Raw genomic sequence first — 27,529 nt, forward strand, 5'->3', positions numbered from 1 at the left:
TTTCCAAAACTGCCAAATCGTACATTGTGGTACAAGTATATAGTGTAATGAGTGGTATCCACCGGCAACAACATGGCGATAACATGGAGTCAGCAGGTGATCCAGGTCACAACAGAGGTCAAGCAGTGAGAGGAGGAAGACGAAGGAAACGTGGTGGTCAAAGGAATGTCAGGAGACAAGCACCCCTTCTGAGTGGTGGTCGTGGGCCTCGTTTGAGAGGTGTGGGGGAACGCGGTAGAGGACAAGGCCACGGACCAAGCACCCCTTCTGAGTGGTGGTCGTGGGCCTCGTTTGAGAGGTGTGGGGGAACGCGGTAGAGGACAAGGCCACGGACCAAGACAGTGGCAGCAACAGCAAAGAGTTTCCAATGAAATCCGAGCAATAGTTGTAGACCATGTCATGGCATGACAATGACTGAGGCAGCTACAATGATTCAACCAAACCTCAGAAGATCAACCAATGTGTACCGCAGAGTAGGTGATGTGACTAAATGTGTTCTTACTGTCATTTTCCCTGCAGAATTGAGACAAGGCCAAATAGAGGAGGCAGAGGCAAAATTCTGACTGACCAACAAGAGCGGGCTGTGGTCAATTTGGTTCGGGTCAAAAATGATATTCGCCTTACAGAAATTCGGCAGCACATCTTGGACAATGACGACATACTATTGCACTCATGCTGAAAAGGCACCAGGTGTCTCTAAAACAGCTATACCGTTTGCCTTCTGAAAGAAATGCAGATAAAGTCAAGCAACTGAGGACTGGTATGTTCAGTTTTGAAAAATTTCCCCAAAATTCTACACCATTGTAATCAGTAATTCTCTTTCCAAAATGTATTTTTAGAGGGTGATGGAGCTGGATGCTGACGAAAACCATCACAAATTCCTATTTTTGGATGAGGCAGGGTTCAACCTGGCCAAGACAAGGAGGAGTGGAATTTCATTGGCCAGCGGGCAACCATCCAAGTCCCTGGACAACGTGGGGCCAACACCACCAGGTGTGCGACTATATCGGAAGATGGTGTAGTGGGACGCAGACCTCGTATTGGATCATATAATGCAGCTCTCCTTGTAACCTTCCTTGATGAGATAAATCAGGTCTGTAGAGCTGATGATGTGACCTACGTCATTGTGTGGGATAATGTCAGGTTCCACCATGCTCAAATGGTGCAAGCATGGTTTCAGGCCCATCCACAATTTACCACCTTGTACTTACCCTCATACTCTCCTTTCCTTAACCCGACTGAGGAATTTTGATAGGCGACGTCACGAACAAGCCACCCTTCTCCAGGCCATGGATGGCGCATGGAATGGCATCACGGCAGACCAGTGTCAGGCCTGGATACACCACGCCCAAAGATTCTTCCCAAGATATTTGGCTAATGAAAACATCCATTGTGATGTGGATGAGAACCTGTGGCCAAATCCACAAGACAGGGTTGATGGAAATATAGAAGTACAGTAATCAATCCTTTGTTTTGCTTTTTACAGTAAGCCAGGTGAGGAACACTGCAGTTGATGTTTTACAGTAAGCCAGGTGAGGAACACTGCAGTTGATGTTTTACAGTAAGCCAGGTGAGGAACACTGCAGTTGATGTTTTACAGTAAGCCAGGCGGGGAACACTGCAGTTGATGTTTTACAGTAAGCCAGGCGAGGAACACTGCAGTTGATGTTTTACAGTAAGCCAGGTGAGGAACACTGCAGTTGATGTTTTACAGTAAGCCAGGTGAGGAACACTGCAGTTGATGTTTTACAGTAAGCCAGGTGAGGAACACTGCAGTTGATGTTTTACAGTAAGCCAGGTGAGGAACACTGCAGTTGATGTTTTACAGTAAGCCAGGCGAGGAACACTGCAGTTGATGTTTTACAGTAAGCCAGGTGAGGAACACTGCAGTTGATGTTTTACAGTAAGCCAGGTGAGGAACACTGCAGTTGATGTTTTACAGTAAGCCAGGTGAGGAACACTGCAGTTGATGTTTTACAGTAAGCCAGGTGAGGAACACTGCAGTTGATGTTTTACAGTAAGCCAGGTGAGGAACACTGCAGTTGATGTTTTACAGTAAGCCAGGTGAGGAACACTGCAGTTGATGTTTTACAGTAAGCCAGGCGAGGAACACTGCAGTTGATGTTTTACAGTAAGCCAGGCGAGGAACACTGCAGTTGATGTTTTACAGTAAGCCAGGTGAGGAACACTGCAGTTGATGTTTTACAGTAAGCCAGGCGAGGAACACTGCAGTTGATGTTTTACAGTAAGCCAGGTGAGGAACACTGCAGTTGATGTTTTACAGTAAGCCAGGTGAGGAACACTGCAGTTGATGTTTTACAGTAAGCCAGGTGAGGAACACTGCAGTTGATGTTTTACAGTAAGCCAGGTGAGGAACACTGCAGTTGATGTTTTACAGTAAGCCAGGTGAGGAACACTGCAGTTGATGTTTTACAGTAAGCCAGGTGAGGAACACTGCAGTTGATGTTTTACAGTAAGCCAGGCGAGGAACACTGCAGTTGATGTTTTACAGTAAGCCAGGTGAGGAACACTGCAGTTGATGTTTTACAGTAAGCCAGGTGAGGCACACTGCAGTTGATGTTTTACAGTAAGCCAGGCGAGGAACACTGCAGTTGATGTTTTACAGTAAGCCAGGCGAGGAACACTGCAGTTGATGTTTTACAGTAAGCCAGGTGAGGAACACTGCAGTTGATGTTTTACAGTAAGCCAGGTGAGGAACACTGCAGTTGATGTTTTACAGTAAGCCAGGTGAGGAACACTGCAGTTGATGTTTTACAGTAAGCCAGGTGAGGAACACTGCAGTTGATGTTTTACAGTAAGCCAGGTGAGGAACACTGCAGTTGATGTTTTACAGTAAGCCAGGTGAGGAACACTGCAGTTGATGTTTTACAGTAAGCCAGGTGAGGAACACTGCAGTTGATGTTTTACAGTAAGCCAGGTGAGGAACACTGCAGTTGACGTTTTACTGAAGTGTTTTTCTTTTTTGTTGCTAATTATTTTTGCTTTGATTCAAAGAAACCTATGAGTGATTTTATTGCATTTCATCAATACATTTCAGATTTCGTTCAATAATTCCACTGTCTCTGTAGTATTCTCTCTACTAGTCCTTTTACAGTGATGTATTTAAGTGTAGTACCATAATGAAACATGTATCACATATTTTGTACTACAATATTTAATGAACAACTACACAGTGAAACTATCTGTATTTTGTGTGTGGGTGACTTGGCCTATTTGCCTATTTTATCAGATTGAGTGAATATTGGTGCGTCACATATTGAGTGCAATGTTCCTTTGAACCAATGATTCTGTAAGTGCAAGGTTTCTTTAAAGATATGAATGCACAATGCAATGTTTTGAACACTGTGTTACAAGTGATGACTGTTTTGAGTTTTGTGTCTAGAGTTTTGAAAAATGACCACAAGGTTCTGAAATGAGTGCCAAACTGATTGTAAAAAAGTGTAAGCTTAAGTGTTCGGCTAAATGGATGTTTACATATACAGATCTGCGTAGTCTATACTTCTAGTCTTGTGTTACTCCGGTTCAGACATTTCTAAGAAGGCCGAACTTGCACTCAATATGTGACGCACCAATATTCACTCAATCTGATAAAATAGGCAAATAGGCCAAGTCACGTGTCTTAACATGTCAAAGGTATTTAGAACTATGTAAGATACATTACCTCAGCTTGTTTTTAGGAAATATGTGACCATATGCAGATCAAAGAATCCTATTTCTGTACATAAAGAGCTATATTCCATAAAGAGCAACGTTATGTCACAAATGAATGATATTCACAAACTCTGAAAATGTATACATTATCAAGCTGCAGTTAAAAGAATTCAGAATTGAAGTGAAAAAAATCATACTTGAAGTGAAGTAATTTAGACTTGAAGTGCATAATAAATAGCTCCTTTTTCCAAAATTCTAACTGATGCCAGCTTTGTGCATTCCATTGTGTATTCTCAAGCCTTGTGGAATTGAGACGGAACACTTTGAAGCATGAAGCGCACAGTGGGTGGCCAAACAAACATAATTCTCTGCTTCCTTCTTTTCCCCTCATTCTCTCCTTCCCTCATCCGTCTTCTCTGGTATCAAAGGCACAGATGCTCAACCCTGTCTGCATTGTTTTGGCCCAGTCTGATTTCATGGGAATAAAAGTGTTTTTTTCTCCCTCCACATGACAATGCTTATGCTCTGGCACTTCGGCTTGTTGATCGAGAGCAATAGAGTCCTAGGTTAAAAACGGTTGTCTCCACGGCTTGGCTAGCTTGTTAGGAACTGCAGTTTGGAAGTGAGTGTCTCCTCTTCTCCCATAGTGTTGACAGGTGATTGCTCAACCCAACCCGCATGGTGTTCAGAGCCAAGGAAGCCTGTAGGAAGGCTGGTGTAACACTTTTATTGGTCATCTAGTTATACAGTAACATCTCATCTAGAGCTCCAGGGAGACATGATATAACAAACACTGTGCTTTCCTTTCCCCAAGCCAGGAGCAGAATGAGTCCGATGCATTGATTTACAAAGAATACCATGATCACACACACACACTCACCTGAGTTCCCATTTCTCCTTTCGGGCCCGGTTCTCCGGATTCCCCTGGTGTTCCCTAATCAACAAAAACACACACACACACACACACACACACACACACACACACGCACACACACACGCACACGCACACACACACACACACACACACACACACACACACACACACACACACACACACACACACACACACACACACACACACACACATTCAGTTTTTCACAATTCCTGACATTTAATCATAGTAAAAATTCCCTGTCATAAGTCAGTTAGGATCACCACTTTATTTAAGAAAGTGAAATTATTTCTTTCAGCTTTTATTTCTTTCATCACATTCCCAGTGGGTCAGAAGTTTACATACACCCAATTAGTATTTGGTAGCATTGCCTTTCAATTTTTTAACTTGGGTCAAATGTTTCGGGTAGCCTTTCACAAGCCTCCCACAAAAAGTTGGGTGAATTTTGGCCCATTCCTCCTGACAGAGCTGATGTAACTGAGTCAGGTTTGTAGGCCTCCTTTGATCGCACACGCTTTTTCAGTTCTGCCCACACATTTTCTATGGGATTGAGGTCAGGGCGTTGTGATGGCCACTCCAATACCCTGACTTTGTTGTCCTTAGCTGATTTCTTGAGATGTTGCTTCAATATATACACATAATTTTCCGTCCTCATGATGCCATCTATTTTGTGAAGTTACCAGTCCCTTCTGCAGCAAATAACCTCCACAACATGATACTTCCACCCCTGTGCTTCACGGTTGGGATGGTGTTCTTCGGCTTGCAAGCCTCCCCCGTTTTCCTCCAAACATAACGATGGTCATTATGGCCAAACAGCTCTATTTATGCTTCATCAGACCAGAGGAAATTTCTCCAAAAAGTACGATCGTTGTCCCCGTGTGCAGTTGCAAACCATAGTCTGGCTTTTTTATGGCAGTTTTGGAGCAGTGGCTTCTTCCTTGCTGAGCGGCCTTTCAGGTTATGTCAATACAGGACTCGTTTTACTGTGGATATAGATCATTTTGTACCTGTTTCCAGCATCTTCTCAAGGTCCTATGCTGTTGTTCTGGGATTGATTTGATTTTTTCGCACCAACGTACGTTCATCTCTAGGAGATAGAACGAGTCTCCTTCCTGAGCGGTATGACGGCTGCATGGTCCCATGGTGTTTATACTTGCATACTATTGTTTGTACAGATGAATGTGGTACCTTCAGGCATTTGGAAATTGCTCCCAAGGATGAACCAGACTTGTGGAGGTCTAAAAAAACAATTCTGAGGTCTTGGCTGATTTCTTTTGATTTTCCCATGATGTCAAGCAAAGAGGCACTGAGTTTGAAGGTAGGCTTTGAAATACATCCACAGGTACACCCACAATTGACTAAAATGATGTCAATTAGCCTATCAGAAGCTTCTAAAGCCATGACATCATTTCCTGGAATTTTCCAAGCGGTTTAAAGGCACAGTCAACATAGTATATGTAAACTTCTGACCCACTGGATTTGTGAAACAGTGAATTATAAGTGAAATAATCTGTCTGTAAACAATTGTTGGAAAAATTACTTGTGTCATGCACAAAGTAGATGTCCTAACCGACTTGCCAAAACTATATTTTGTTCACAAGAAATTTGTGGAGTAGTTGAAAAACGAGTTTTAATGACTCCAACCTAAGTGTATGTCAACTAGTTTTAATGACTCCAACCTAAGTGTATGTCAACTAGTTTTAATGACTCCAACCTAAGTGTATGTCAACTAGTTTTAATGACTCCAACCTAAGTGTATTTAAACTAGTTTTAATGACTCCAACCTAAGTGTATGTCAACTAGTTTTAATGACTCCAACCTAAGTGTATGTAAACTTCCCACTTCAACTGTAGATGCTGATAAGGGCTACACAGAGTATTTATTGGACTTACAGGAAGGCCTGGTGCTCCAACAGCCCCGCGAAGTCCAGTGAGGCCAGTGTGGCCCTGAAAATAACAAAGAGACAAAGACATTATACAGGTGAAACTAGAGCTGGGACAATGAACCATCAATGATCGACACAGACCATACCGATCAATTATCGCAAAAGTTTGAAATTAAATCATTTTGCTAATATGGATGATTGTTAATGGGACAATTGATGGCTACAACCATCAAACTAGTAGTAACATTAGTAATTTAAATTATAATACAAATAAACTGTGGTGCACATTGCTATAACCTTATCATTAGCACGTCTATTGAGGCAATCTATCACAATATGATTTTTGTCCATATCGCTCAGCTCTAGTTGAAACGCTACAGCTTCACAGTCACCTGAATTGGTGATATTGGAGGTTGAGTCATGTCATTTAGTGAGACCCAGATGTCAGGGTTCAGCTAGCTTTCTCTTGGTTCACTACAGCTACACAAGGTTAGCTGGAATAAGCCTGATCTTTAGGTCGAAATGTTGCACAATAAAACTGTGGGCGCACTCAACTGTGTTTGCATATCTATCTTTCTTTCAACAGCACTATATCGTCCCCTAAGCTTCATACCATACGAATAGCAGAACCGCAGAGTACTGTAGTTCACAGGCCAAGCTTTCTAGGTATGTATTTTATTACATTGGGCTGCAGGTGGCTCAGACAAAATTTGCTCTATAAATTCACCACTCAGAAGGGGGGGAAGCCCCATAGGTCGACCCGCCGTGGCCAGTTAGAGTTAACACACGCACACACACACACGCACACACACGCGCACACACACACACACACACGCACACTTTTGTCTAATGGGGTCCTGGAAGTCTCTCAAGCCTCTCAACAACTGCCAAATCAAGATTAGCAACCGTGACTTTGAACTGATATCCAGTTCAGCAGAAGAATGCTTATAAATGCTTAAAACCATTGTACTCTCTCTCTCTGAGGAGGGCGGCGCTTGGGCAAAGTGTTTATAGGAGGGGAGAGCTCTAGTAACCCTGCCGCAGGGGATTCTGGGATTTCTCTCTGCACAACTTTCATCTTGTACTGTTAACTTCACACCTGACCTGTGTTTGTGTGTTTCGCATGTGTGTGTGTTGGTTTTCAGTGTCTATGCCAATAACACCAGATTTCCTCCTGACTAATCCCTAGGAATTCAGTAATCCGGGATGCTCATGTCTCAGATGTGTGGTCTCAGACCCGCTTTAATACAAGCACTAAATAAAATAATGGAAACGGAACAGAAAAAATGCCAGAAAAGTGATTTTGTGATATATTTGATGTTGTGGTTTTTATGGTGGTTTTACCTGATATCCCTCATCTCCAGGCTCTCCGCGGTCTCCTCGCTCACCCGGGAGACCCTGCCCAAACACACACATACATTAGGGCTCTGAATCTTTTAGGAAAGGCTGTATTTCACCTTAAATGATCTGAGCCAATAACACAATACCTTCCTTCTTATAGGTTACACTGCTTACAATCTATCTACTGTAGCGCTTTGGCACAGGTGGTTGGTGGCACCTTATTTGGGGAGAACGGGCTTGAAGTAAAAACATTTTTTTTAACCTTCATTTAACTAGGCAAGCCAGTTATGAACATATTCTTATTTACAACGACGGCCTAACCCAGCCAAACCCTGTGCCAATTGTTAGCCACCATATGGGACTCCCAATCACAGCCAGTTGTGATACAGCCTGGATTTGAACCAGGGTGTCTGTTGTGACGTTTCTAGTACTGAGATGCAGTGTCTCAGACCACAGCACCACTTGGGAGGCCAACACACACTCCAGTAATGACTGGAGAGGAATCGGTGGAATGGTATCAAACACATCAAATGCATTGGTTTCCAGGTGTTTGATGCTGTTCCATTCGCTCCGGTCCAGACATTATTTTGAGCCATTCTCCCCTCAGCAGCCTCCACAAAGCGGCTTTGGACATCCACTCTTTTGGACCGCTGTCAAGCATGGTTGGACAACTACGCCTCAAGCAACACCACTATTAGAAAACGGTTAATGTAATGTTTCATAGGGTGCCAATTTGGACATCACCTCTGACCCAGCCCTAAGTCACACACACATAGGAAGAGGACAGGTAAGTTGAAGGAAGGCGAGACCTACTGGTTCACCTAGTGGCCCGGCAGGTCCTGGGGTCTTACTGTCTTCTCCAGGGTAACCCTGGAACACCATACCAAAATACACTCAGTACACTCTGACACAACAGTAAAATGAGACAGCATGCCACAATGCGCCCATCCAACTCTGGCACAACAAACTTTATTTTTTATTTCACCTTTATTTAACCAGGTAGGCCAGTTGAGAACAAGTTCTCATTTACATCTGTGACATGGCCAAGATAAAGCCAAGCAGTGCGACAAAAAGAACAACACAGAGTCACACATGGGATAAACAAATGTACAGTCAATAACACAATTTAAAAAATCTATATACAGTATGTGCAAATGTAGTAAGATTAGGGAGGTAAGGCAATAAATATGCCATAGTGGCAAAATAATTAAAATTTAGCATTAACACTAGAGTGATAGATGTGCAGAAGATTATGTGCAAGTAGAGATACTGGGGTGCAAAAGAGCAAAAATAAATAACAATATGGGGATGAGGTAGTTGGGTGTGCTATTTACAGATGAGCTATGTACAGGTGCAGCGATCAGTAAGCTGCTCTGACAGCTGATGCTTAAAGCTAGTGAGGGTGATATGAGTCTCCAGCTTCAGTGATTTTTGCAATTAGTTCCAGTCATTGGCAGCAGAGAACTGGAAGGAAAGGCGGCCAAATGAGGAGTTGGCTTTGGGGATGACCAGTGAAATATACCTGCTGGAGCGCGTGCTACGGGTGGGTGTTTCTATGGTGACCAGTGAGCTGAGATAAGGAGGGGCTTTACCGAGCAAAGACTTATAGATGACCTGGAGCCAGTGGATTTGGTGATGAATATAAAGCGAGGGCCAGCCAACGAGAGCATACAGGTCGCAATGGTGAGTAGTATATGAGGCTTTGGTGACAAAACGGATGGCACTGTGATAGACTGCATCCAATTTGCTGAGTAGAGTGTTAGAGGCTATTTTGTAAATGACGTCATCAAAGTCAAGGATTGGTAGGACAGTCAGTTTTATGTGGATATGTTTAGCAGCATGAGTGAAGGAGGATTTGATGCGAAATAGGAAGCCGATTCTAGATTTAATTTTGGATTGGAGATACTTAATGTGAGTCTGGAAGGAGAGTTTACAGTCTAACCAGACACCTAGGTATTTGCAGTTGTCCACATATTCTGAGTCTGAAGCGTCCAGAGTAATGATTCTGGATGGGCAGGTGTGGGCAGCGATCGGTTGAAGAGCATTTAGTTTTACTTGCATTTAAGAACAGTTCACCGGGGGCTAGGGCAAGTTGCTGTGGGGTGTGCACCTTATAACTCAGGACATTTTGTCTGAAATATGCTGAACACCGCATTCTAAGATTTATAGTGTCCATGACTTTATGTAGGATATTGATACAAATGAACCAAGTCTTCGTGGAGAGCTGAAGTCCATGGCATATATCTTCAAAAGGCTGAAAACATAACACTGTGTTTAGGAGGAGGACAAAAAACATGCAAATGCATAGGGTACCTTTTCACCTTTGGGTCCAGGTGGTCCTATGGGTCCTGGTTTGCCGGCGTGGCCCTAAGAATAACCAAACCCATGATTATTCACCTATATCTATGTCCTATGCTGAATAATATTCAAAGAACCCATAACTCACGGTTGACAGACAGTACAATAACACATAAGTTGACACGGCGTGGGTTGTCAACAGTGTTAATCACGAGGCTTTATTATAAACACACTCAGGACAGCAAGGGAGAGAAATATATCCCTGGTATAATGACTTATTTGTCAGGACCACAGAAATCACTCAACAACTTGGGTGGGTGTGTGATTGAGCTAAGAGTTAGTGTACAGTACAAACAGACTAAAAAGGAACAACGTGAACTTGTAGTGCCCCTGCATCGTTTCGAAACTAAAAGCCAGAATGAGATTGGCGATGACCTGGCGTCCTCTGGAGTTGCCAGAGGTTTAGGTTTTATGGTTTGAGGTTGACCATATCCAATTACTTCTTTGTTCTTGTTTGGCTAAGAGACTGGGGTGAATCTCTCTGAGGTGAAGAGACTGGGGTGAGTTTTTCTGGGGTGAAGAGACTGGAGTGAGGAGACTGGGGTGAATCTCTCTGAGGTGAAGAGACTGGGGTGAAGAGACTGGGGTGAATCTCTCTGAGGTGAAGAGACTGGGGTGAATCTATCTGAGGTGAAGAGACTGGGGTGAATCGCTCTGAGGTGAAGAGACTGGGGTGAATCTCTGAGGTGAAGAGACTTGAGTGAGGAGACTGGGGTGAGTCCCTCTGAGGTGAAGAGACTGGGGTGAGTCTCTGAGGTGAAGAGACTGGGGTGAGTCTCTGAGGTGAAGAGATTGGGGTGAGTCTCTGAGGTTAAGAGACTGGGGTGAGTCTCTCTGAGGTGATGAGACTGGAGTGAGGAGACTGGGTGAGTCTCTCTGAGGTGAAGAGACTGGGGTGAGTCCCTCTGAGGTGAAGAGACTGGGGTGAGTCCCTCTGAGGTGAAGAGACTGGGGTGAGTCTCTGAGGTGAAGAGACTGGGGTGAGTCTCTGAGGTGAAGAGACTGGGGTGAGTCTCTCTGAGGTGATGAGACTGGAGTGAGGAGACTGGGTGAGTCTCTCTGAGGTGAAGAGACTGGGGTGAGTCTCTCTGTGAAGAGACTGGGATGAGTCTCTCTGAGGTGAAGAGACTGGGGTGAATCTCTTTTAGGGGAAGAAAGCTGATCTGATAAGGAAGTCAGGAGTCATGACTTGGTGTGAGTGACATGATGTCACCATAACAGAACAGGGCTTAGAATACCTTTGTTGCATACCTATGTTGTTATTAGTGATTGAAAAGACACACATACCCTTAAGAAACACTTTAAAGTTATTGTTGATCGTGTCTGTGTGTATGAGTGCGTACAAGTGAGTGAGTCAGTTAGTGAGATCGAGATTTGAGATTACGATCGAAGGAGACAGAGAGAGAGAGAGATATAAAGAGAAGTGTGTTGTTGTAGCACAGACAGGAATAACTCACTGTGTATCCTGCAATTCCAGGCATCCCCTCAGGCCCCATAACTCCTGGACGACCCTGAAAATCATGCAGAAAACAGACACATTTGTTTTTACAACCATTTGTTTTGCTATTCTATCTGCACTATGTGGTTATGCTGAATATAACCTTGGAGTTAAACATTAAGCACCTATGCAGGCTGCATCCCTGGACCTGAGGTGTTGTATGTCACTAAGCCATACATCTTTCCTTTACCAGCTATCACAACAGAGGTTTCATGGCATAACACTCCTGGAAAAGGAGTTTTCCTTCCTCTATGTCTTCTGTGTGATCCCGTGCTCCAGGGGAAAAACGGTTATTTAAAGCCTCTGCTCTGTTTTTTACAACTCATAACAGAAGATCTGATAGGCCTATTGCTTGTCTTCAAACACTACCGGATTCGCAACCTGCTAATTGCTATACAAAACAGAGGGAGATTAGCTTTAGAGATTAGGGAAGATCTCAGATCACTTCTGCTTAGTCTGAGCTACTGATCCAACAGAGGCTTTGCCAGGTTTGAATAGTGTAATATGAGGTCATTCACTCAGGGTTGCTTCTCCAGAGAGAGACGGAAACTTAGGAAGTTCATCACCATTATTTATATAAAATATTACAGGCCTGCCAATGACTTGGGAATTATGCAACTTGTCAATTGTGAGAGTAAGTGTATGTATATCAACAAGTATTTCTACTGGGTGGTAGGATGCTGAATGTGTTAACTCATCTCAACCAACACAAGGACACAAGGAAACAGCTCCATTAATTTCAAGTGTTTCTTGTTGAGACCGAATGGAGGCTGCTGTCCTCTTGGCCACTCCATTGACCCGAACAACACAATAACCTGATAGATTCCCTTCAGTACTAATGAGGGACACTTTCCTACACATATTGCACACATAGGAAGTTAGGAGGGGTGAGAACTCGGAGAATAGATAACTGGGCACTGACCACAGGGCCTCTGGTTCCTCTGGCTCCTTTCAGTCCCATCCCTCCTTCTTGGCCGATGTCCCCGATGTCCCCTGTCTCACCGATAGGACCTGGTTTGCCAGCCTCACCCTGAAGACAGAACAACAGTAAAGCTGTGAGAGCACGGATACCCATGAGGAATCGGTGATGTCATTTATCAACACATGCTAATAGTAAAACAGGTGTGTACCTTCTTGCCCTGCCGTCCTCGGTTGCCGGGGGGACCCTGTTTCCCCTCTGGACCCTGGAAGAGAGGTAAACTCATTAGACACTGGGAGATCAAATGGCTGCTGACAAAATCATCTTCTTTGTTACAATTCCATTATGACAGCGACCTCACTGAACGCCATGTGCCCCAGAATACTGACCCCTACTGGGACACATTGGCATCATTACCTATTGTACGGCTTAATTGTTGTATCATTATTATTTTTTGTCATAAGTTTAGCTAATAAACGGACACACTTACAGAGAAACCCCGTTTTCCAGCCACTCCGGTGGTTCCAGGAGGCCCAGAGTCTCCCTCTATCCCCCTGTCCCCTGCCTCGCCCATGGGCCCACAGTCACCTGGCTCTCCCTGAGAGAGAGCAAGAGAGAGAGAGAGCGGGAGAAGAGAAAGATCAAGATCACAGGAAAGAAAGAGTAGGAGAGTAAAGAGACATAGGTTCTTGGAGGCTTCTGAAGTAGGAGCAAAACAGCAAAGGCCTTCTCTTATTGTCCAGTGTGTTACCTTTGGTCCATCTTTTCCCTGGGGCCCGTCCTCACCAGCAGGACCTGGAAGACCCTACAAACACAGCATCACGTTTACTTCAACCAACCATGGTCACTGCTGTTACAATTAATACCATGCTAATATGTTCCTATGGAATGTTTAGGCTTTACTGTCCAGTATGTATAGTTGACTCATATGTATGTAGGCTTACATAGACCCACAGGGCATGAAACATGTTGTACATTGGAAAGAGCCTGACTGTGACGATTATATTTTCCTTCCGTTATATGTAAGCCATTGTGATTACAGTTTTTGCCGATTGCTTACACACTGAAAGTGAATTCTTAGACAAAAGCATCAAACCCTTAACTTTTGTAACCATCCCTTAAACAGAGGCACCAAAAGTACAAACACATTTTCTGCTTTGCACTTTGTTTGCAATTCTGCAACAAACTTGCAAAACACTACACACTGTTTCTTACATTAGACATTTCATTCAAGAATTACTTCTATTCAAAATGCAAAACATTCCTGAAATTGGCAACACACACACACATGAAAACATTTCTACAGTAATTGAACACCAATTAGTCTGAGCCTCACCACTACAAATAGACCTCAGGTAAGATGTCTCTTTTGTGAGAACTTTGCAAACATGGAGGCAGTGAGAGCGAGAGGAAGAGGAAGAGGAAGAGAGGAGGAGGATGAGGACGAGGACAATAACAAAGAAGGGGACCAGGCAATAGACGGAGACATATTTCCGATGACATTAGGGCCACTTTGGTGGACCATGTCATAAACCATGGCCTGACGATGAGGGAGGCAGAGAGCCAGCCCAACCTGAGTCGCTACACGGTAGCATCCATAATACAGACATTTAGACTGGAGAACAGGTATGTCTACAACTTTCTACACTAGACTGTACCTATCTAATTGTGCACATCCTTCTGCATCACAGTACAACACAATGATGTCCAACAACAGGATCTCTGAGAGTAAGCTTTGACACAAAGGACCCTCTCTCTCGCTACAGTTCTTTCCCCTGGCCCAAGAAGAGGGGAGAGAGAGGGGGGAGAAAGAGGGAGGGGAGAGAGAGGGAGGGGAGAGAGAGGCTACTCCGACATCCCTGGAGGTTATTGATACAGTCCAACAGACAAAAACAAATCAGTCTCAACGCTGCCCTGGTCTTCGCCGGCCAATAGATTACACATCTCCATCAAACGAAGGCACAGTAAATATACGGGCATATCGGATTCTCCCAAACACAAGCAGAACAGGATTAGGAGCATAGACTGTGTTCAGAACGTCTTGTGAAGGACTCAGTCAGGACTCACTCTCATTCCCTGCTGTCCTTGTTCCCCATCTCCTCCAACCGGCCCCCCGTGGCCCTGCAGGGACACAACAACAGAGGTGCTCAGGAGTTTATACAAAATAAGATGATAAGACAACTCTAAGTTCTGTAAATGAGTCTTGAGGTACTGTAGCCCATGGGAATTCCAACTTCCAAATAAAATATTACTTAGATTTAAGTACTTTATTTGTGAGTGTTGACTGTGTTTTTCATAGTGCTCAGGAGGTCAAGTCCTCTCAGGGGGACATAACCCAACACAAGGATGAACAGATGCCATGGCCCTCCAAGAGGCTTCTGGGTACAAATAGGACCTGGTACCGCTCTCAGTTTAGCACTGCCATATTTTTTATATTTTTCATACCTAGGGTATGTTGAGGAACATCTTCTGTACAAGTTCAATGGGTGAGCGGTCAACTTCACTACCATGTTGTCTGATTTGTCATTTTGTTTTGGTGGTTTTAAAATCCAAATTAGTAATTCTCTAGGACACTGACCTTTATCCCAGGTTCTCCAACTGGACCTGGCTCCCCCTCTCCGCCAGGAGCTCCCTGTGGAAAGAGAGAGAAGTAAAACAAAGCGTGTGTGTGTGTGTTTGTGTGTGCAAAAGCATGAGGGAGTGTGTGCCAGAAGTATAGTGAAAATCACTGTGAAATGACAACAAAATAATGAGATCCAATCTTGATATTAAACAACAGTTACCTCATGTCCTTGCTCTCCGTCAGGTCCTGCGTCGCCCGCGGGTCCTTTGGGCCCCTAGAGGAGAAAAACAGCCAATCAGAGGCCACAGGGGTTACTGTGATATCATGTGATGTGGCGCATCATGGTTTGATTGTGTTCAAAGTAACAACTGATCCATAACATATACCTACCCTAACCAGAAACCGTGGACGGATGGCGGCATCCGCGCAAAACTGAAAGCGTGATCCACCGCATTTAACCATGGAAAGAGGTCTGGGAGTATGTCTGAATATAAACAGCGTAGTTATTCCCTCCGCAAGGCAATCAAACATGCGAAACGCCAGTACAGCGACAAGGTGAACTGCGACAAATTCAACGGCTCAGACACAGGACGTATGTGGCAGGGTCTACAGGAAATCACGGACTACAAAAAGAAATCCAGCCACGTCACGGACACTTTCGTCACGCTTCCAGACAAACTAAACACCTTCTTTGCCCGCTTTGAGAGTAATACAGTGCCACTGTCGCGGCCCGCTAACAAGGACTGTGCCCACCCATCTCCTTCTCCATGGCTGATGTGAGTAAAACATTTAAACCTATTAACCCTCACAAGGCTGCTGGCCTAGACGGCATCCCTAGCCACTTCCTCAAAGCATGTGCAGACCAACTGGCTAGTGTATTTACGGACATATTCAAATGCTCCCTATCCCAGTTTGTTGTCCACACATGCTTCAAGATGGCATCCATTGTTCCTGTACTCAAGAAGGCAAAGATAAGTGAACTAAATGACTACCGCCCCGTAGCACTCACTTCTGTCATCATGAAGTGCTTTGAGAGACTAGTCAAGAATCATATCACCTCCACCTTACCAGCCACCCTAGACCCACTTCAGTTTGCATACTGTCCCAACAGGTCCACAGACGATGCAATCGCCATCACACTGCACACTGCCCTATCCCATCTGGACAAAAGGAATACCTATATAAGAATGCTGTTCATTGACTACCACTCAGCATTCAACACCATATTACCCTCCAAGCTCATTATCAAGCTGGAGACCCTGGGTCTCAACCCCGCCCTGTGCAACTGGGTCCTGGACTTTCTGATGGGCTGCCCCCAGGTTGTGAAGGTAGGAAACAACATCTCCACTTCGCTGGTCCTCAACACTCAGCCCCCTCCTGTACTCCCTGTTCACCCACGACTGCGTGGCCATCCAAGCCTCCAACTCAATCATCAAGTTTGAACGACACAACAGTAATGGCATTGATTACCAAAAACGACGAGACAGCCAACAGGGAGGAGGTGAGGGCACTCGGAGTGTGGTGACAGGAAAATAACCTCTCACTCAATGTCAACAAAACAAAGGAGATGATCCTGGACTTGAGGAAACAGCAGAAGGAGCACCCCCCTATCCACATTGAAGGGACAGCAGTTATAAGGGCACAAGGCGAGACCCAAATGCAGACAGGAAGCAGATGGTTGAGCTCCGATACTTATTATAACAAAATGGGTAGGGAAAAGGCTGGTTGGGGACAGGCGAGAGTTCATAAACCAGGTCAGAGTCCAAACAGTACCAAGCGATAGGCAGGCTCGAGGTCAGGACAGGCAGAGAGGTCAGGCAAGCGGATTCGACGTCAGGACAGGCAAGGGTCAAAATCAGGAGGGCTAGGAAAAAACAGAGACTGGGAAAGATAGGAGCGAGGAAAAATGCTGATTGACTTGGCAAAACAAGACAAACTGGCACAGAGAGACAGGAAACAGAGGGATAAATACACCAGGGACTAATGGGGAAAACAGGTGACACCTAGAGGTGGGTGGAGACAATCACAAAGACAGGTGAAACAGATCAGGGCGTGACAGCAGGGCATGACAGCAGTGGAGAAGGTGGAAAGTTTTGAGTTCCTCGGCGTACACATCACAGACAAACTGAAATGGTCCACCCACACAGACAGTGTGGTGAAGAACCTCAGGAGGCTGAAGAAATTTGTCTTGTCACCCAAAACCCTGCCAAACTTTTACAGATGCACAATCGAGAGCATCTTGTTGTGCTGTATCATAGAAATTTGGCATTCGCCAGCCCTGCTGTCACGCCCTGATCTGTTTCATCTGTCTTTGTGATTGTCTCCCACGATACGGCAACTGCACCGCCCTCAACCGCAAGGCTTTACAGAGGGTGGTGCGGTCTGCACAACGCATCACTGGGGGCAAACTACCTGCCCTCCATGACAACTACAGCACCTGATGTCACAGGAAGGCCAGAAACATAATCAAGGACATCAACCACCAGAGCCACTGCCTGATCACACCGCTACCATCCAGAAGGCGAGGTCAGTACAGGTGCATCAAACGTGGGACCGAGAGACTGAAAATCAGCTTCTATCTCAAGGCTGCTGCCTACATTGAGACCCAATCACTGACAACTTTAATTGTCAGGCTGCAGGAGAGCAGAGATGAGTGTACATTTCCACGAACTGCACCAAAACAAATACTAAAGGTGCGCGAAAATACCGGTCACTCGTAAATAACGGCCATAAAAAGGAACCCGGCAAACAATACCAGTCATAAAGATACAACCTGAACATAATAAACAAACACGCACACCAACATGGGGGAAACAGAGGGTGAAATAATGAACATGTAATTGGGGAATAGAAACCAGGTGTGTAGAAAACAAAGACAAAACAAATGGAAAATGAAAAGTGGATCGGCGATGGTTAGAAAGCCGGTGACGTCGACCGCCGAACGCCGCCCGAACAAGGAGAGGGACCGACATCAGCGGAAGTCGTGACATTAATAAATGGATCACTAGTCACTTTATACAATGCACTCTAAATAATGCCACTTTAATGGATGTTTACATATCTTACATTACTCATATCACATGTATATACTGTATTTTATACTATCTATCGCACCTTGCCTATGCCGCTCGGGCCATCGCTCATCCATATACTTACATGTACAAATTCTCATTCACCCCTTTAGATTTGTGTGTATTAGGTAGTTGGGGGGAATTGTTAGATTACTTGTTAAATATTACTGCATTGTCGGAACTAGAAGCACAGACATTTCGCTACACTCGCATTAACATCTGCTAACTGTGTGTATGTGACAAATAAAACGTGATTTGATTTGATGACTGTGGAGCTTTTTGAAATATCTTGGACAAATAAATTGAATTTGACTGTTTGACGTTCTTGATGTTCTGAAGGGGTCCACTGTTTTCCATGAAATATGAGAATTTGGAGACTAATGCTTGAGAGGGATAATGTGGGGGTTAATTTTGTGTGAGTGTGTGTTTGTTGTGTGTGTCTGTGTGCCTGTGTCTGCGTGTGTGTTTGTGTGCCTGTGTGTCTGTGTGTGTGTGTTTGTGCCTGTGTCTCTCCGTGTGTGTGTGTGTGTGTGTGTGTGTGTGTGTGTGTGCCTGTGTGTGTTTGTCTGTGTGTGCGCGCGCGTGTGTTTGTCTGTGTGTGTGCGCGCGTGTGTGTTTGTCTGTGTGTGTGTGTTTGTCTGTGTGTGTGTTTGTACGTTTGTGTGTGTTTGTACGTGTGTGTGTGTTTGTACGTTTGTGTGTGTTTGTACGTGTGTGTGTGTTTGTACGTGTGTGTGTGTGTTTGTACGTGTGTGTGTGTGTTTGTACGTTTGTGTGTGTTTGTATGTTTGTGTGTGTTTGTACGTGTGTGTGTTTGTACGTGTGTGTGTGTGTTTGTGGGTGTGTGTATGTGTGTGTGTGTGTTTGTACGTGTGTGTGTGTGTTTGTGGGTGTGTGTATGTGTGTGCGTGTCTGCGTGCCTGAGTGTGTGTGTGTGTGTTTGTGGGTGTGTGTATGTGTGTGTGTGTGTTTGTACGTGTGTGTGTGTTTGTGGGTGTGTGTATGTGTGTGTGTGTCTGCGTGCCTGAGTGTGTGTTTGTCAGCATCAAAGCTGGAATCATTAGTCACACTCACATCCCATCAACCACATGAAATCACACCGCTCTTTACAGCTTGCGTTTTACAGAGCCCTGGAACATCTGATTCAGGGTGCAGGAGTAATACCAGAGCTGATTAAATTAATAGAAATAAAAACATAAAAGGATGGCTGCCTTTATACAGGCAGCCCAATTCTAATACTTTTTCAATAATTGGTCTTTTGACCAATTAGAAGAAAAAATATCAGAATTGGGCTGCCTGTCCCCAACAAAGTCCAAATGCCTCAGGAGGAAGAGAGGCTTAATCATTTTAATGTTTAATGTTCACCTCACAGGGATAGTCTGGTTGACATTCCTATACCACAGAACAATCACAGCCACAGTGGCTGCGTTTACACAAACACAGACAAAGTGTCATAGCTAAGACCCAGTGTTCCCTATCAGGTTGTGTGGTTAGGTCGGAAAACTCCTGGCCCTCATCACGCTAAGAGAGGTCATGAGATGTATTCCTTTTAGGGAGTTTTCTACTGTGTTGCTGCTTACACTTTAGGGGTCTAGGCAGGGTTCCTGTAAAGAACACTATGACAACTGTTTGATTGATTGATTGGTTGGTCGATACTCACTGGTTCACCATGGGCACCCCTCTCTCCTGTGCTGCCAGTGATCCCAGCTTTCCCCTGAGAGAGAGACAGAGGTAAAAGTTCACCAACATACTATTACAGGCTGAACTTAACCAGATACAGAGCCTACAAGAGACACTATCAATGGATATGATTGGTCTGGAGAAACAAACATAAAAAACAGTAAGTCATGCAGAAAATAAAGTGTACATCTAATATTCCAGGAATGGAAAAATCCCCTTTGAGAAGTTGGGAAGGGACAAGCCTTTCAACTTGACCCTTGAACTTGATCCATAGCATCCTGAACACAAACACTGAGGAAGCAGTTTCAGTTACAACTGGGGAAGGAAGCTATTGAATGTGGTGTAACAAGCATATCAAATGTGCATCAAGGTATCACATCTGATCTGAAATACTTGGTTGCTTTATAAATCTATGATCAGTGTGATATTCTATGCACATCTGTTGTCCATCATGACTAACCCAGGCTCTGTTACACAGGAGACACAACATACACAACCTTTAGCCATCTCAAAAGGTCTTTGTCCCAGCAATGTATGTCACATCATTCACATGAAGTTCTGAACATACTAAAGTGCAAAGTCATGATGTCAAAGTTAGGACTATGTCCTAAAGGTCCAGTGCAGTCCAAACTCAGTTTCTCATGTGCTCTGTATCATATTGTACAACCGTTTATAAAACTGAGTTGTAAAACTGTAAAAACATTTCATCAGTGTTATTTCCTGCTGGTTGAAATGACAATCTACACAGGACCTTATATATATGCCATTTAGTGGACGCTTTTATCCAAAGCGACTTACAGTCATGTGTGCATACATTCTACGTATGGGTGGTCCCGGGAATTGAACCCACTACCCTGGCGTTACAAGCGCCATGCTCTACCAACTGAGCTACAGAAGGACCACCTTCTAATCAGAATGTTTGGCATTGGTGAAGTTCAGCCTAATAGACTGATAACAAAGTGAGTTCCAAACCTCTCTTCCAATAACAGCAACTTTTAAGGTGCCCTCCCCCTCCCTACTCAGACGACTCCCAGACAGTCCTAGCAAAAGGATTGGTTGAGAAATGGAAAACTATTACAGTAAGGTACTTAATTGTTACCCAGAAATGATTTGATGTTTATATAAAAACGGCTGGATTGGGCCTTTAATCATCTCTGTGGTAAATCTTTCACAGGCTTAAAGGTCCCCTCATAGATTGAGATTCAGAGTTTTTAATAGTCAGAGTTGCAGGTGTGATTGCAGGGTGCAGTTAAAAGCTTAGGCTTCGAGCTCCAACATGCAGGACTAAGTGAAATATAATAATGAAAATGGTGATAACAAAACAACAATAGAAATACAACTATACACATCATAACTGTATCAGTGATGAATAAATAAATACATGTCCATTGGAATGGAGGCAGAGTAAAGGCTGTTTAGGGGGTGGGGGAATGACCACTGTGGCCCTATCCAATCTCAGCCTCCAGTATTTATGCTGCAGTAGTTTATGTGTCGGGGGGCTAGGGTCAGTTTGTTATATCTAGAGTATTTCTCCTGTCTTATCCGGTGTCCTGTGTGAATTTAAGTATGCTCTCTCTGATTTTCTCTTTCTTTCTCTCTTTCTTTCTTTCTCTCCCTCGGAGGACCTGAGCCCTAGGACCATGCCTCAGGACTACCTGGCATGATGACTCCTTGCTGTCCCCAGTCCACCTGGCCGTGCTGCTGCTCCAGTTTCAGCTGTTTTGCCTGCGGCTATGGAACCCTGACCTGTTCACCGGACGTGCTACCTGTCCCAGACCTGCTGACCTATCACACCCTCGACAACTACTGTGATTATTATTATTTGACCATGCTGGTCATTTATGAACATTTGAACATCTTGGCCATGTTCTGTTATAATCTCCACCTGGCACAGCCAGAAGAGGACTGGCTACCCCTCATAGCCTGGTTCCTCTCTAGGTTTCTTCCTAGGTTTTGGCCTTTCTAGAGAGTTTTTCCTAGCCACCGTGCTTCTACAGCTGCATTGCTTGCTGTTTGGGGTTTTATGCTGGGTTTCTGTACAGTACTTTGAGATATCAGCAGATCTAAGAAGGGCTGTCCATAGGGGGAGTAGCAGGGGGGAGTAGCAGGGGTGGGGTGAGGGTGTCCATAGGGGGAGTAGCAGGGGGGAGTAGCAGGGGTGGGGTGGGGGTGTCCATAGGGGGAGTAGCAGGGGGAGGAGGTAGCTGACTAGTGGTGGCTTTTCAGCAGCCTGATGGTCTGAGCATAGAAACTATTGGCCAGTCTACCAGTTTGCCATGATACTCCTGTACTTGTACTGTAAGGGACCTTTAAGTGGTCTACTATTTACAACCCCTGTTGTAATAGTAAGTATACAGCAGGTCTCTCTAGCAGGGCTCTCCATCCTTGTTCCTGGAGAGCTACCCTCCTGTAGGTTCTCTCCAGCCCTGTTCCTGGAGAGCTACCCTCCTGTAGGTTCTCTTAAACCCTGTTCCTGGAGAGCTACCCTCCTATAGGTTCTCTTCAAACCTGTTCCTGGAGAGCTACCCTCCTGTAGGTTCTCTCTTCAACCATGTTCCTGGAGAGCTACCCTCCTGTAGGTTCTCTCCAACCCTGTTCCTGGAGAGCTACCCTCCTATAGGTTCTCTTCAAACCTGTTCCTGGAGAGCTACCCTCCTATAGGTTCTCTTCAAACCTGTTCCTGGAGAGCTACCCTCCTGTAGGTTCTCTCTTCAACCATGTTCCTGGAGAGCTACCCTCCTGTAGGTTCTCTCCAACCCTGTTCCTGGAGAGCTACCCTCCTATAGGTTCTCTTCAAACCTGTTCCTGGAGAGCTACCCTCCTGTAGGTTCTCTCTTCAACCCTGTTCCTGGAGAGCTACCCTCCTGTAGGTTCTCTCTTCAACCGCTGTTGTTACGGTAAGTGTACAGCACTTCCCTAGATCACATAACACAATGACCAACTGAAATCTGTCTGTACAGCACAGAGCAAACTGATGAAAAAGGAACGGAGGAAAGATGGATGGGACTGGTAATTCTCAGAACTCATCTTACAAATGCCCCCAGAGAGAGAGAGAGGGCTGAAAACAGCAATAAATCATGAGTCCTTATAACACAGGAATACTTATATTAAAACTGTAAATGAAAACTCTGTGTGCACAAATGCTCCCATAATATGTCAGCGGGAACTGAACGGAACATCCAGGCTGAAATATGGTGGCGGTGAAGAAAGCCTTTATTCAATGACACTATTATAAAGTGCATGCAGTCAGTTAAGGAAGATGATATGAAAGAGCAGATGACTTCAGAGCTTTGCTTCGTCACTCTGTTCCTCAAAGATGCATTTTTCAACACTGAACACAAGATGGCGCTGTGGCTCTAGAGGTGACTGGGGAGAAGATTGAGTTCCTCTACGCTGCCTGTCAGATCTTTGTTAGCTTTAATAGTTTCCTCACGGCAGTAAACATACTGTTAGTTACTGGAGTAAACATATTGTTAGTTACTGGAGTAAACATACTGCTAGTAACTGGAGTAAACGTACTGTTAGTTACTGGAGTAAACATACTGTTAGTTACTGGAGTAAGCATACTGTTAGTTACTGGAGTAAACATACTGTTAGTTACTGGAGTAAACATACTGTTAGTTACTGGAGTAAACATACTGTTAGTTACTGGAGTAAACATACTGTTAGTTACTGGAGTAAACATACTGTTAGTTACTGGAGTAAACATACTGTTAGATACTGGAGTAAACATACTGTTAGTAACTGGAGTAAACATACTGTTAGTTACTGGAGTAAGCATACTGTTAGTTACTGGAGTAAACATACTGTTAGTTACTGGAGTAAACGTACTGTTAGCAACTGGAGTAAACATACTGTTAGCTACTGGAGTAAACATACTGTTAGTTACTGGAGTAAACATACTGCTAGTTACTGGAGTAAACATACTGCTAGTAACTGGAGTAAACATACTGCTAGTAACTGGAGTAAACGTACTGTTAGTTACTGGAGTAAACATACTGTTAGTTACTGGAGTAAACATACTGTTAGTTACTGGAGTAAACATACTGTTAGTTACTGGAGTAAACATACTGTTAGTTACTGGAGTAAACGTACTGCTAGTAACTGGAGTAAACGTACTGTTAGTTACTGGAGTAAACATACTGTTAGTTACTGGAGTAAACATACTGTTAGTTACTGGAGTAAACATACTGTTAGTTACTGGAGTAAACATACTGTTAGTTACTGGAGTATACATACTGTTAGTTACTGGAGTAAACATAGTGTTAGTTACTGGAGTAAACATACTGTTAGTTACTGGAGTAAACATACTGTTAGTTACTGGAGTAAACATACTGTTAGTTACTGGAGTAAACATACTGTTAGTTACTGGAGTAAACATACTGTTAGTTACTGGAGTAAACATACTGTTAGTTACTGGAGTAAACATACTGTTAGTTACTGGAGTAAACATACTGTTAGTTACTGTAGTAAACATACTGTTAGTTACTGGAGTAAACATACTGTTAGTTACTGGAGTAAACCTCACTCTAAAAGCCCAATCTGCAGCACCCAACTCTAAAAGCCCACTCTTCTATAGATCAATGTACAGCAGAGATGTCTGATGGCGATTTCATGGTCTCACCATGTTATACAAGTTGGGAGTTCCAGCTGCATTATTGTGTGTTTTACTGCTCATGAGAAATTACCTGTTATAAACCGGGTGGTTCGATCCCTGAATGCTGATTGGCTGACAGCTGTGGTATATCAGACAGTATACTACAGGTATGACAAAACACTTATTTCGACTGCTCTAATTACGTTGGCAACTCGTTTATAATAGCAATAAGGCACCTCAGGGGTTTGTGTTATATGACCAATATACCATGACTAAGGCCTGTATCCAGGCACTCTGCGTGGCGTCGTTGCAAAGAAAAGCACTTAGCCATGGTATATTGTCCATATACCACACCCCCTCGGGCCTTATTGCTTAACTATAACACCGCAACAACACCCATTCATTCCCCCGAAACACACAAACTGACCTGTTTGAACATAGACCTTGCTCTATGCAAATGACAAATGATGGCATTTAGATTCTGAGCAGGACAGGTCGCTGCTAGTATGTGTGTGTTTGTGTGTCTGTGTGTGTGTGTGTGGGGGGGGGCATGTGTCACATCAGTTAATAACACATAGAAACAATGTTTGTCAAGTGTTACGCCAAGTCTGACTTAACAGGGCTGAAAATAGGTCATTTATCAAACCAAACAAGCAAGCCAAGCATCTGTGGATGGATCCAAGAGTCATTGAGCATGCATCAGGCACTACCAGGCAATCTCTAGTTAGGGATCATCATGTCTGGCTAGCCACAGATACACAGAGATGCAGAGAGAAATGTTTGTACAGGGCTAACAGCAGCCAACACTATGAATTGTGTGCAGCTCACTTGATAATAATAAGCACTTTTGTCTGTATGTTTCTTTAATCACATTTCCCGTCAGTAGGGAATCATTTGATCCTTCAGTGGTTATATCACAACACTGCAATCCATCATTAACTAAGTAGAAAAGCAGATATTTTCCCCCGTAGTGAAGACTGTTACAACATTGAAAACATCCCAGTCTCAGTTTTACGCCGCCAGGAACACAAGGGGATAGAAGCACACACCAGCCACAAGGTCATGGTACTATGGAACAGGCCATTGACACAACCACACAACCAGACCCGGGTTGGGACAAATGATTTTGTCCCAGCCCTGAGTCTTTTTCCCTGCTTGGATGGTGTAAAACAAGCTAGGCTACACTGCAATGAATACTCCAAACATGGGCCCTGGCCTGCCTTTTCAGTGCTGCCTAAAACCAGCATTTCTGTGTGGGGTGGCACTTTAGGAGGTGGAGCACTTTAAGTGCTACATTTTTTATTCGTCCCCCAAAATGATATTCCGCCATATGCGGGCAACTGTTCATTCTCTGAGGGAGAAGGAGAATCGAGGTAAACTTTGCTAGCTTGCTATTACTATAGCACATTTTGTTAGCCCATGATGATGTTATTCAGAGTTATTCACCTCACAGTAAGCCAGATTAGACTAACTTACATTTCAACATATTGACTCAGAAGCTGCACTGACAGATAATGTTAAGCTAACTAACTAACTAACTAACTAACTAACTAACTAACTAACTAACTAACTAACTAACTAACTAACGCGAGGGACTACTCAGTCTAGCTAGCAGATTTCATGAGCAGGGTTTTGACAGTATAGTTACTGAGTAGCTATCTGGACACTGAATGAAACTGCTGAAGCTCTGTTCACCACCCGACAAAGTATCACTAACTAACCAATTACTGTCTAATCAAGTATTGTCCAAATATGCAAAACATTGCTAATAAAGATAGCTAGCTAACTTAAGGCTAACATGATGTTAGCTACTTTTGGTAACGTCAGCTCAATTAGCTACAGTTGAAGTCGGAAGGTTACATTCACCTTAGCCAAACACATTTAAACTCAGTTTTTCACAATTCCTGACATTTAATCCTAGTAAAAATTCTCTGTCTTGGGTCAATTAGGATCACCACTTTATTTTAAGATTGTGAAATGTCAGAATAATAGTAAAGAGAATGATTTATTTCAGATTTTATTTAATTCATCACATTCCCAGTGGATCAGAAGTTAACATACACTCAATTAGTATTTGGTAGAATTGCCTTTCAATTGTTCAAAACTTGTGTCAAGCATTTCGTGTAGCCTTCCACAAGCTTCCCACAATAAATTGGGTGAATTTTGGCCCATTCCTCTTGACATAGCTGGTGTAAGTGAGTCAGGGTTATAGGCCTCCTTGCTCGAACAACCTTTTTCAGTTCTGTCCACAAATTTTCTATGGGATTGAAGTCAGGGCCTTATGATGGCCACTCCAATACCTTGAATTTGTTGTCCTTAAGCCATTTTGCCACAACTTTGGAAGTCTGCTTGGGGTCATTGTCCATATGCGACCAAGCTTTAAATTCCTGTCTGATGTCTTGAGATGTTGCTTCAATATATCCACATCATTTTCCTCCCTCATGACGCCATCTATTTTGTGAAGTGCATCAGTCCCTCCAGCAGCAAAGCACCCTCCACAATATGATGCTGCCACCCACGTGCTTCACGGTTGGGATGGTGTTCTTCGGCTTGCAAGCCTCCCCCTTTTCCTCCAAACATAACGATGGTCATTATGGCCAAATAGTTATATTTTGGTTTCATCATACCAGAGGACAATCTTTGTCCCCATGTGCAGTTGCAAACTGTAGTTTGGCTTTTTTATGGTGGTTTTGGAGCAGTGGCTTCTTCCTTGCTGAGTGGCCTTTCAGGTTATGTCGATATAGGACTCATTTTTACTGTGGATATAGATACTTTTGTACCTGCTTCCTCCAGCATCTTCACAAGGTCCTTTACTGTTGTTCTGGGATTGATTTGCACTTTTCGCACCAAAGTATGTTCATCTCTAGGAGCGCATCTCCTTCCTGAGCAGTATGACGGCTGCGTTGTCCCATGGTGTTTATAATTGCGTACTATTGTTAGTACAGATGAACAAGGTACCTTCAGGTGTTTGGAAATTGCTCCCAAAGATGAACCAGACTTGTGAAGGTCTACAATTTCTTTTCTGAGGTCTTGGCTGATTTATTTTGATTTTC

General features: G+C 43.9%; 1 protein-coding gene and 1 long non-coding RNA gene across 3 annotated transcripts in view; one reads left to right on the forward strand and one right to left on the reverse strand.

Annotated features, from left to right (window-relative positions):
- LOC118375277 (collagen alpha-1(XXIV) chain) overlaps positions 1–27,529 on the reverse strand; it is a 237,162-nt gene that overhangs the window by 41,968 nt on the left and 167,665 nt on the right. Inside the window, exons 32-45 of the mRNA XM_052462099.1 lie at positions 19,860–19,913; positions 15,349–15,402; positions 15,144–15,197; positions 14,633–14,686; positions 13,317–13,370; positions 13,056–13,163; positions 12,777–12,830; positions 12,569–12,676; positions 11,606–11,659; positions 10,104–10,157; positions 8,604–8,660; positions 7,794–7,847; positions 6,457–6,510; positions 4,553–4,606 (exon numbers count right to left, since the gene is read on the reverse strand). Coding sequence (XP_052318059.1) covers positions 4,553–4,606; positions 6,457–6,510; positions 7,794–7,847; positions 8,604–8,660; positions 10,104–10,157; positions 11,606–11,659; positions 12,569–12,676; positions 12,777–12,830; positions 13,056–13,163; positions 13,317–13,370; positions 14,633–14,686; positions 15,144–15,197; positions 15,349–15,402; positions 19,860–19,913 — 867 coding nt within the window. The remainder of the gene's footprint in view (positions 1–4,552; positions 4,607–6,456; positions 6,511–7,793; positions 7,848–8,603; positions 8,661–10,103; positions 10,158–11,605; positions 11,660–12,568; positions 12,677–12,776; positions 12,831–13,055; positions 13,164–13,316; positions 13,371–14,632; positions 14,687–15,143; positions 15,198–15,348; positions 15,403–19,859; positions 19,914–27,529) is intronic.
- LOC127907333 (uncharacterized) lies at positions 2,043–2,750 on the forward strand. 2 transcript variants are annotated; one of them, XR_008064169.1, is made up of 3 exons: positions 2,043–2,178; positions 2,293–2,558; positions 2,673–2,750. It is a non-coding gene; the product is annotated as an uncharacterized LOC127907333 (long non-coding RNA). The 2 variants fall into 2 exon arrangements; XR_008064170.1 differs by having other exon boundaries at positions 2,331–2,558.

Source organism: Oncorhynchus keta, chromosome 1 (genome assembly GCF_023373465.1).
Source record: "Oncorhynchus keta strain PuntledgeMale-10-30-2019 chromosome 1, Oket_V2, whole genome shotgun sequence".
Taxonomy (NCBI): Eukaryota; Metazoa; Chordata; class Actinopteri; order Salmoniformes; family Salmonidae; genus Oncorhynchus; species Oncorhynchus keta.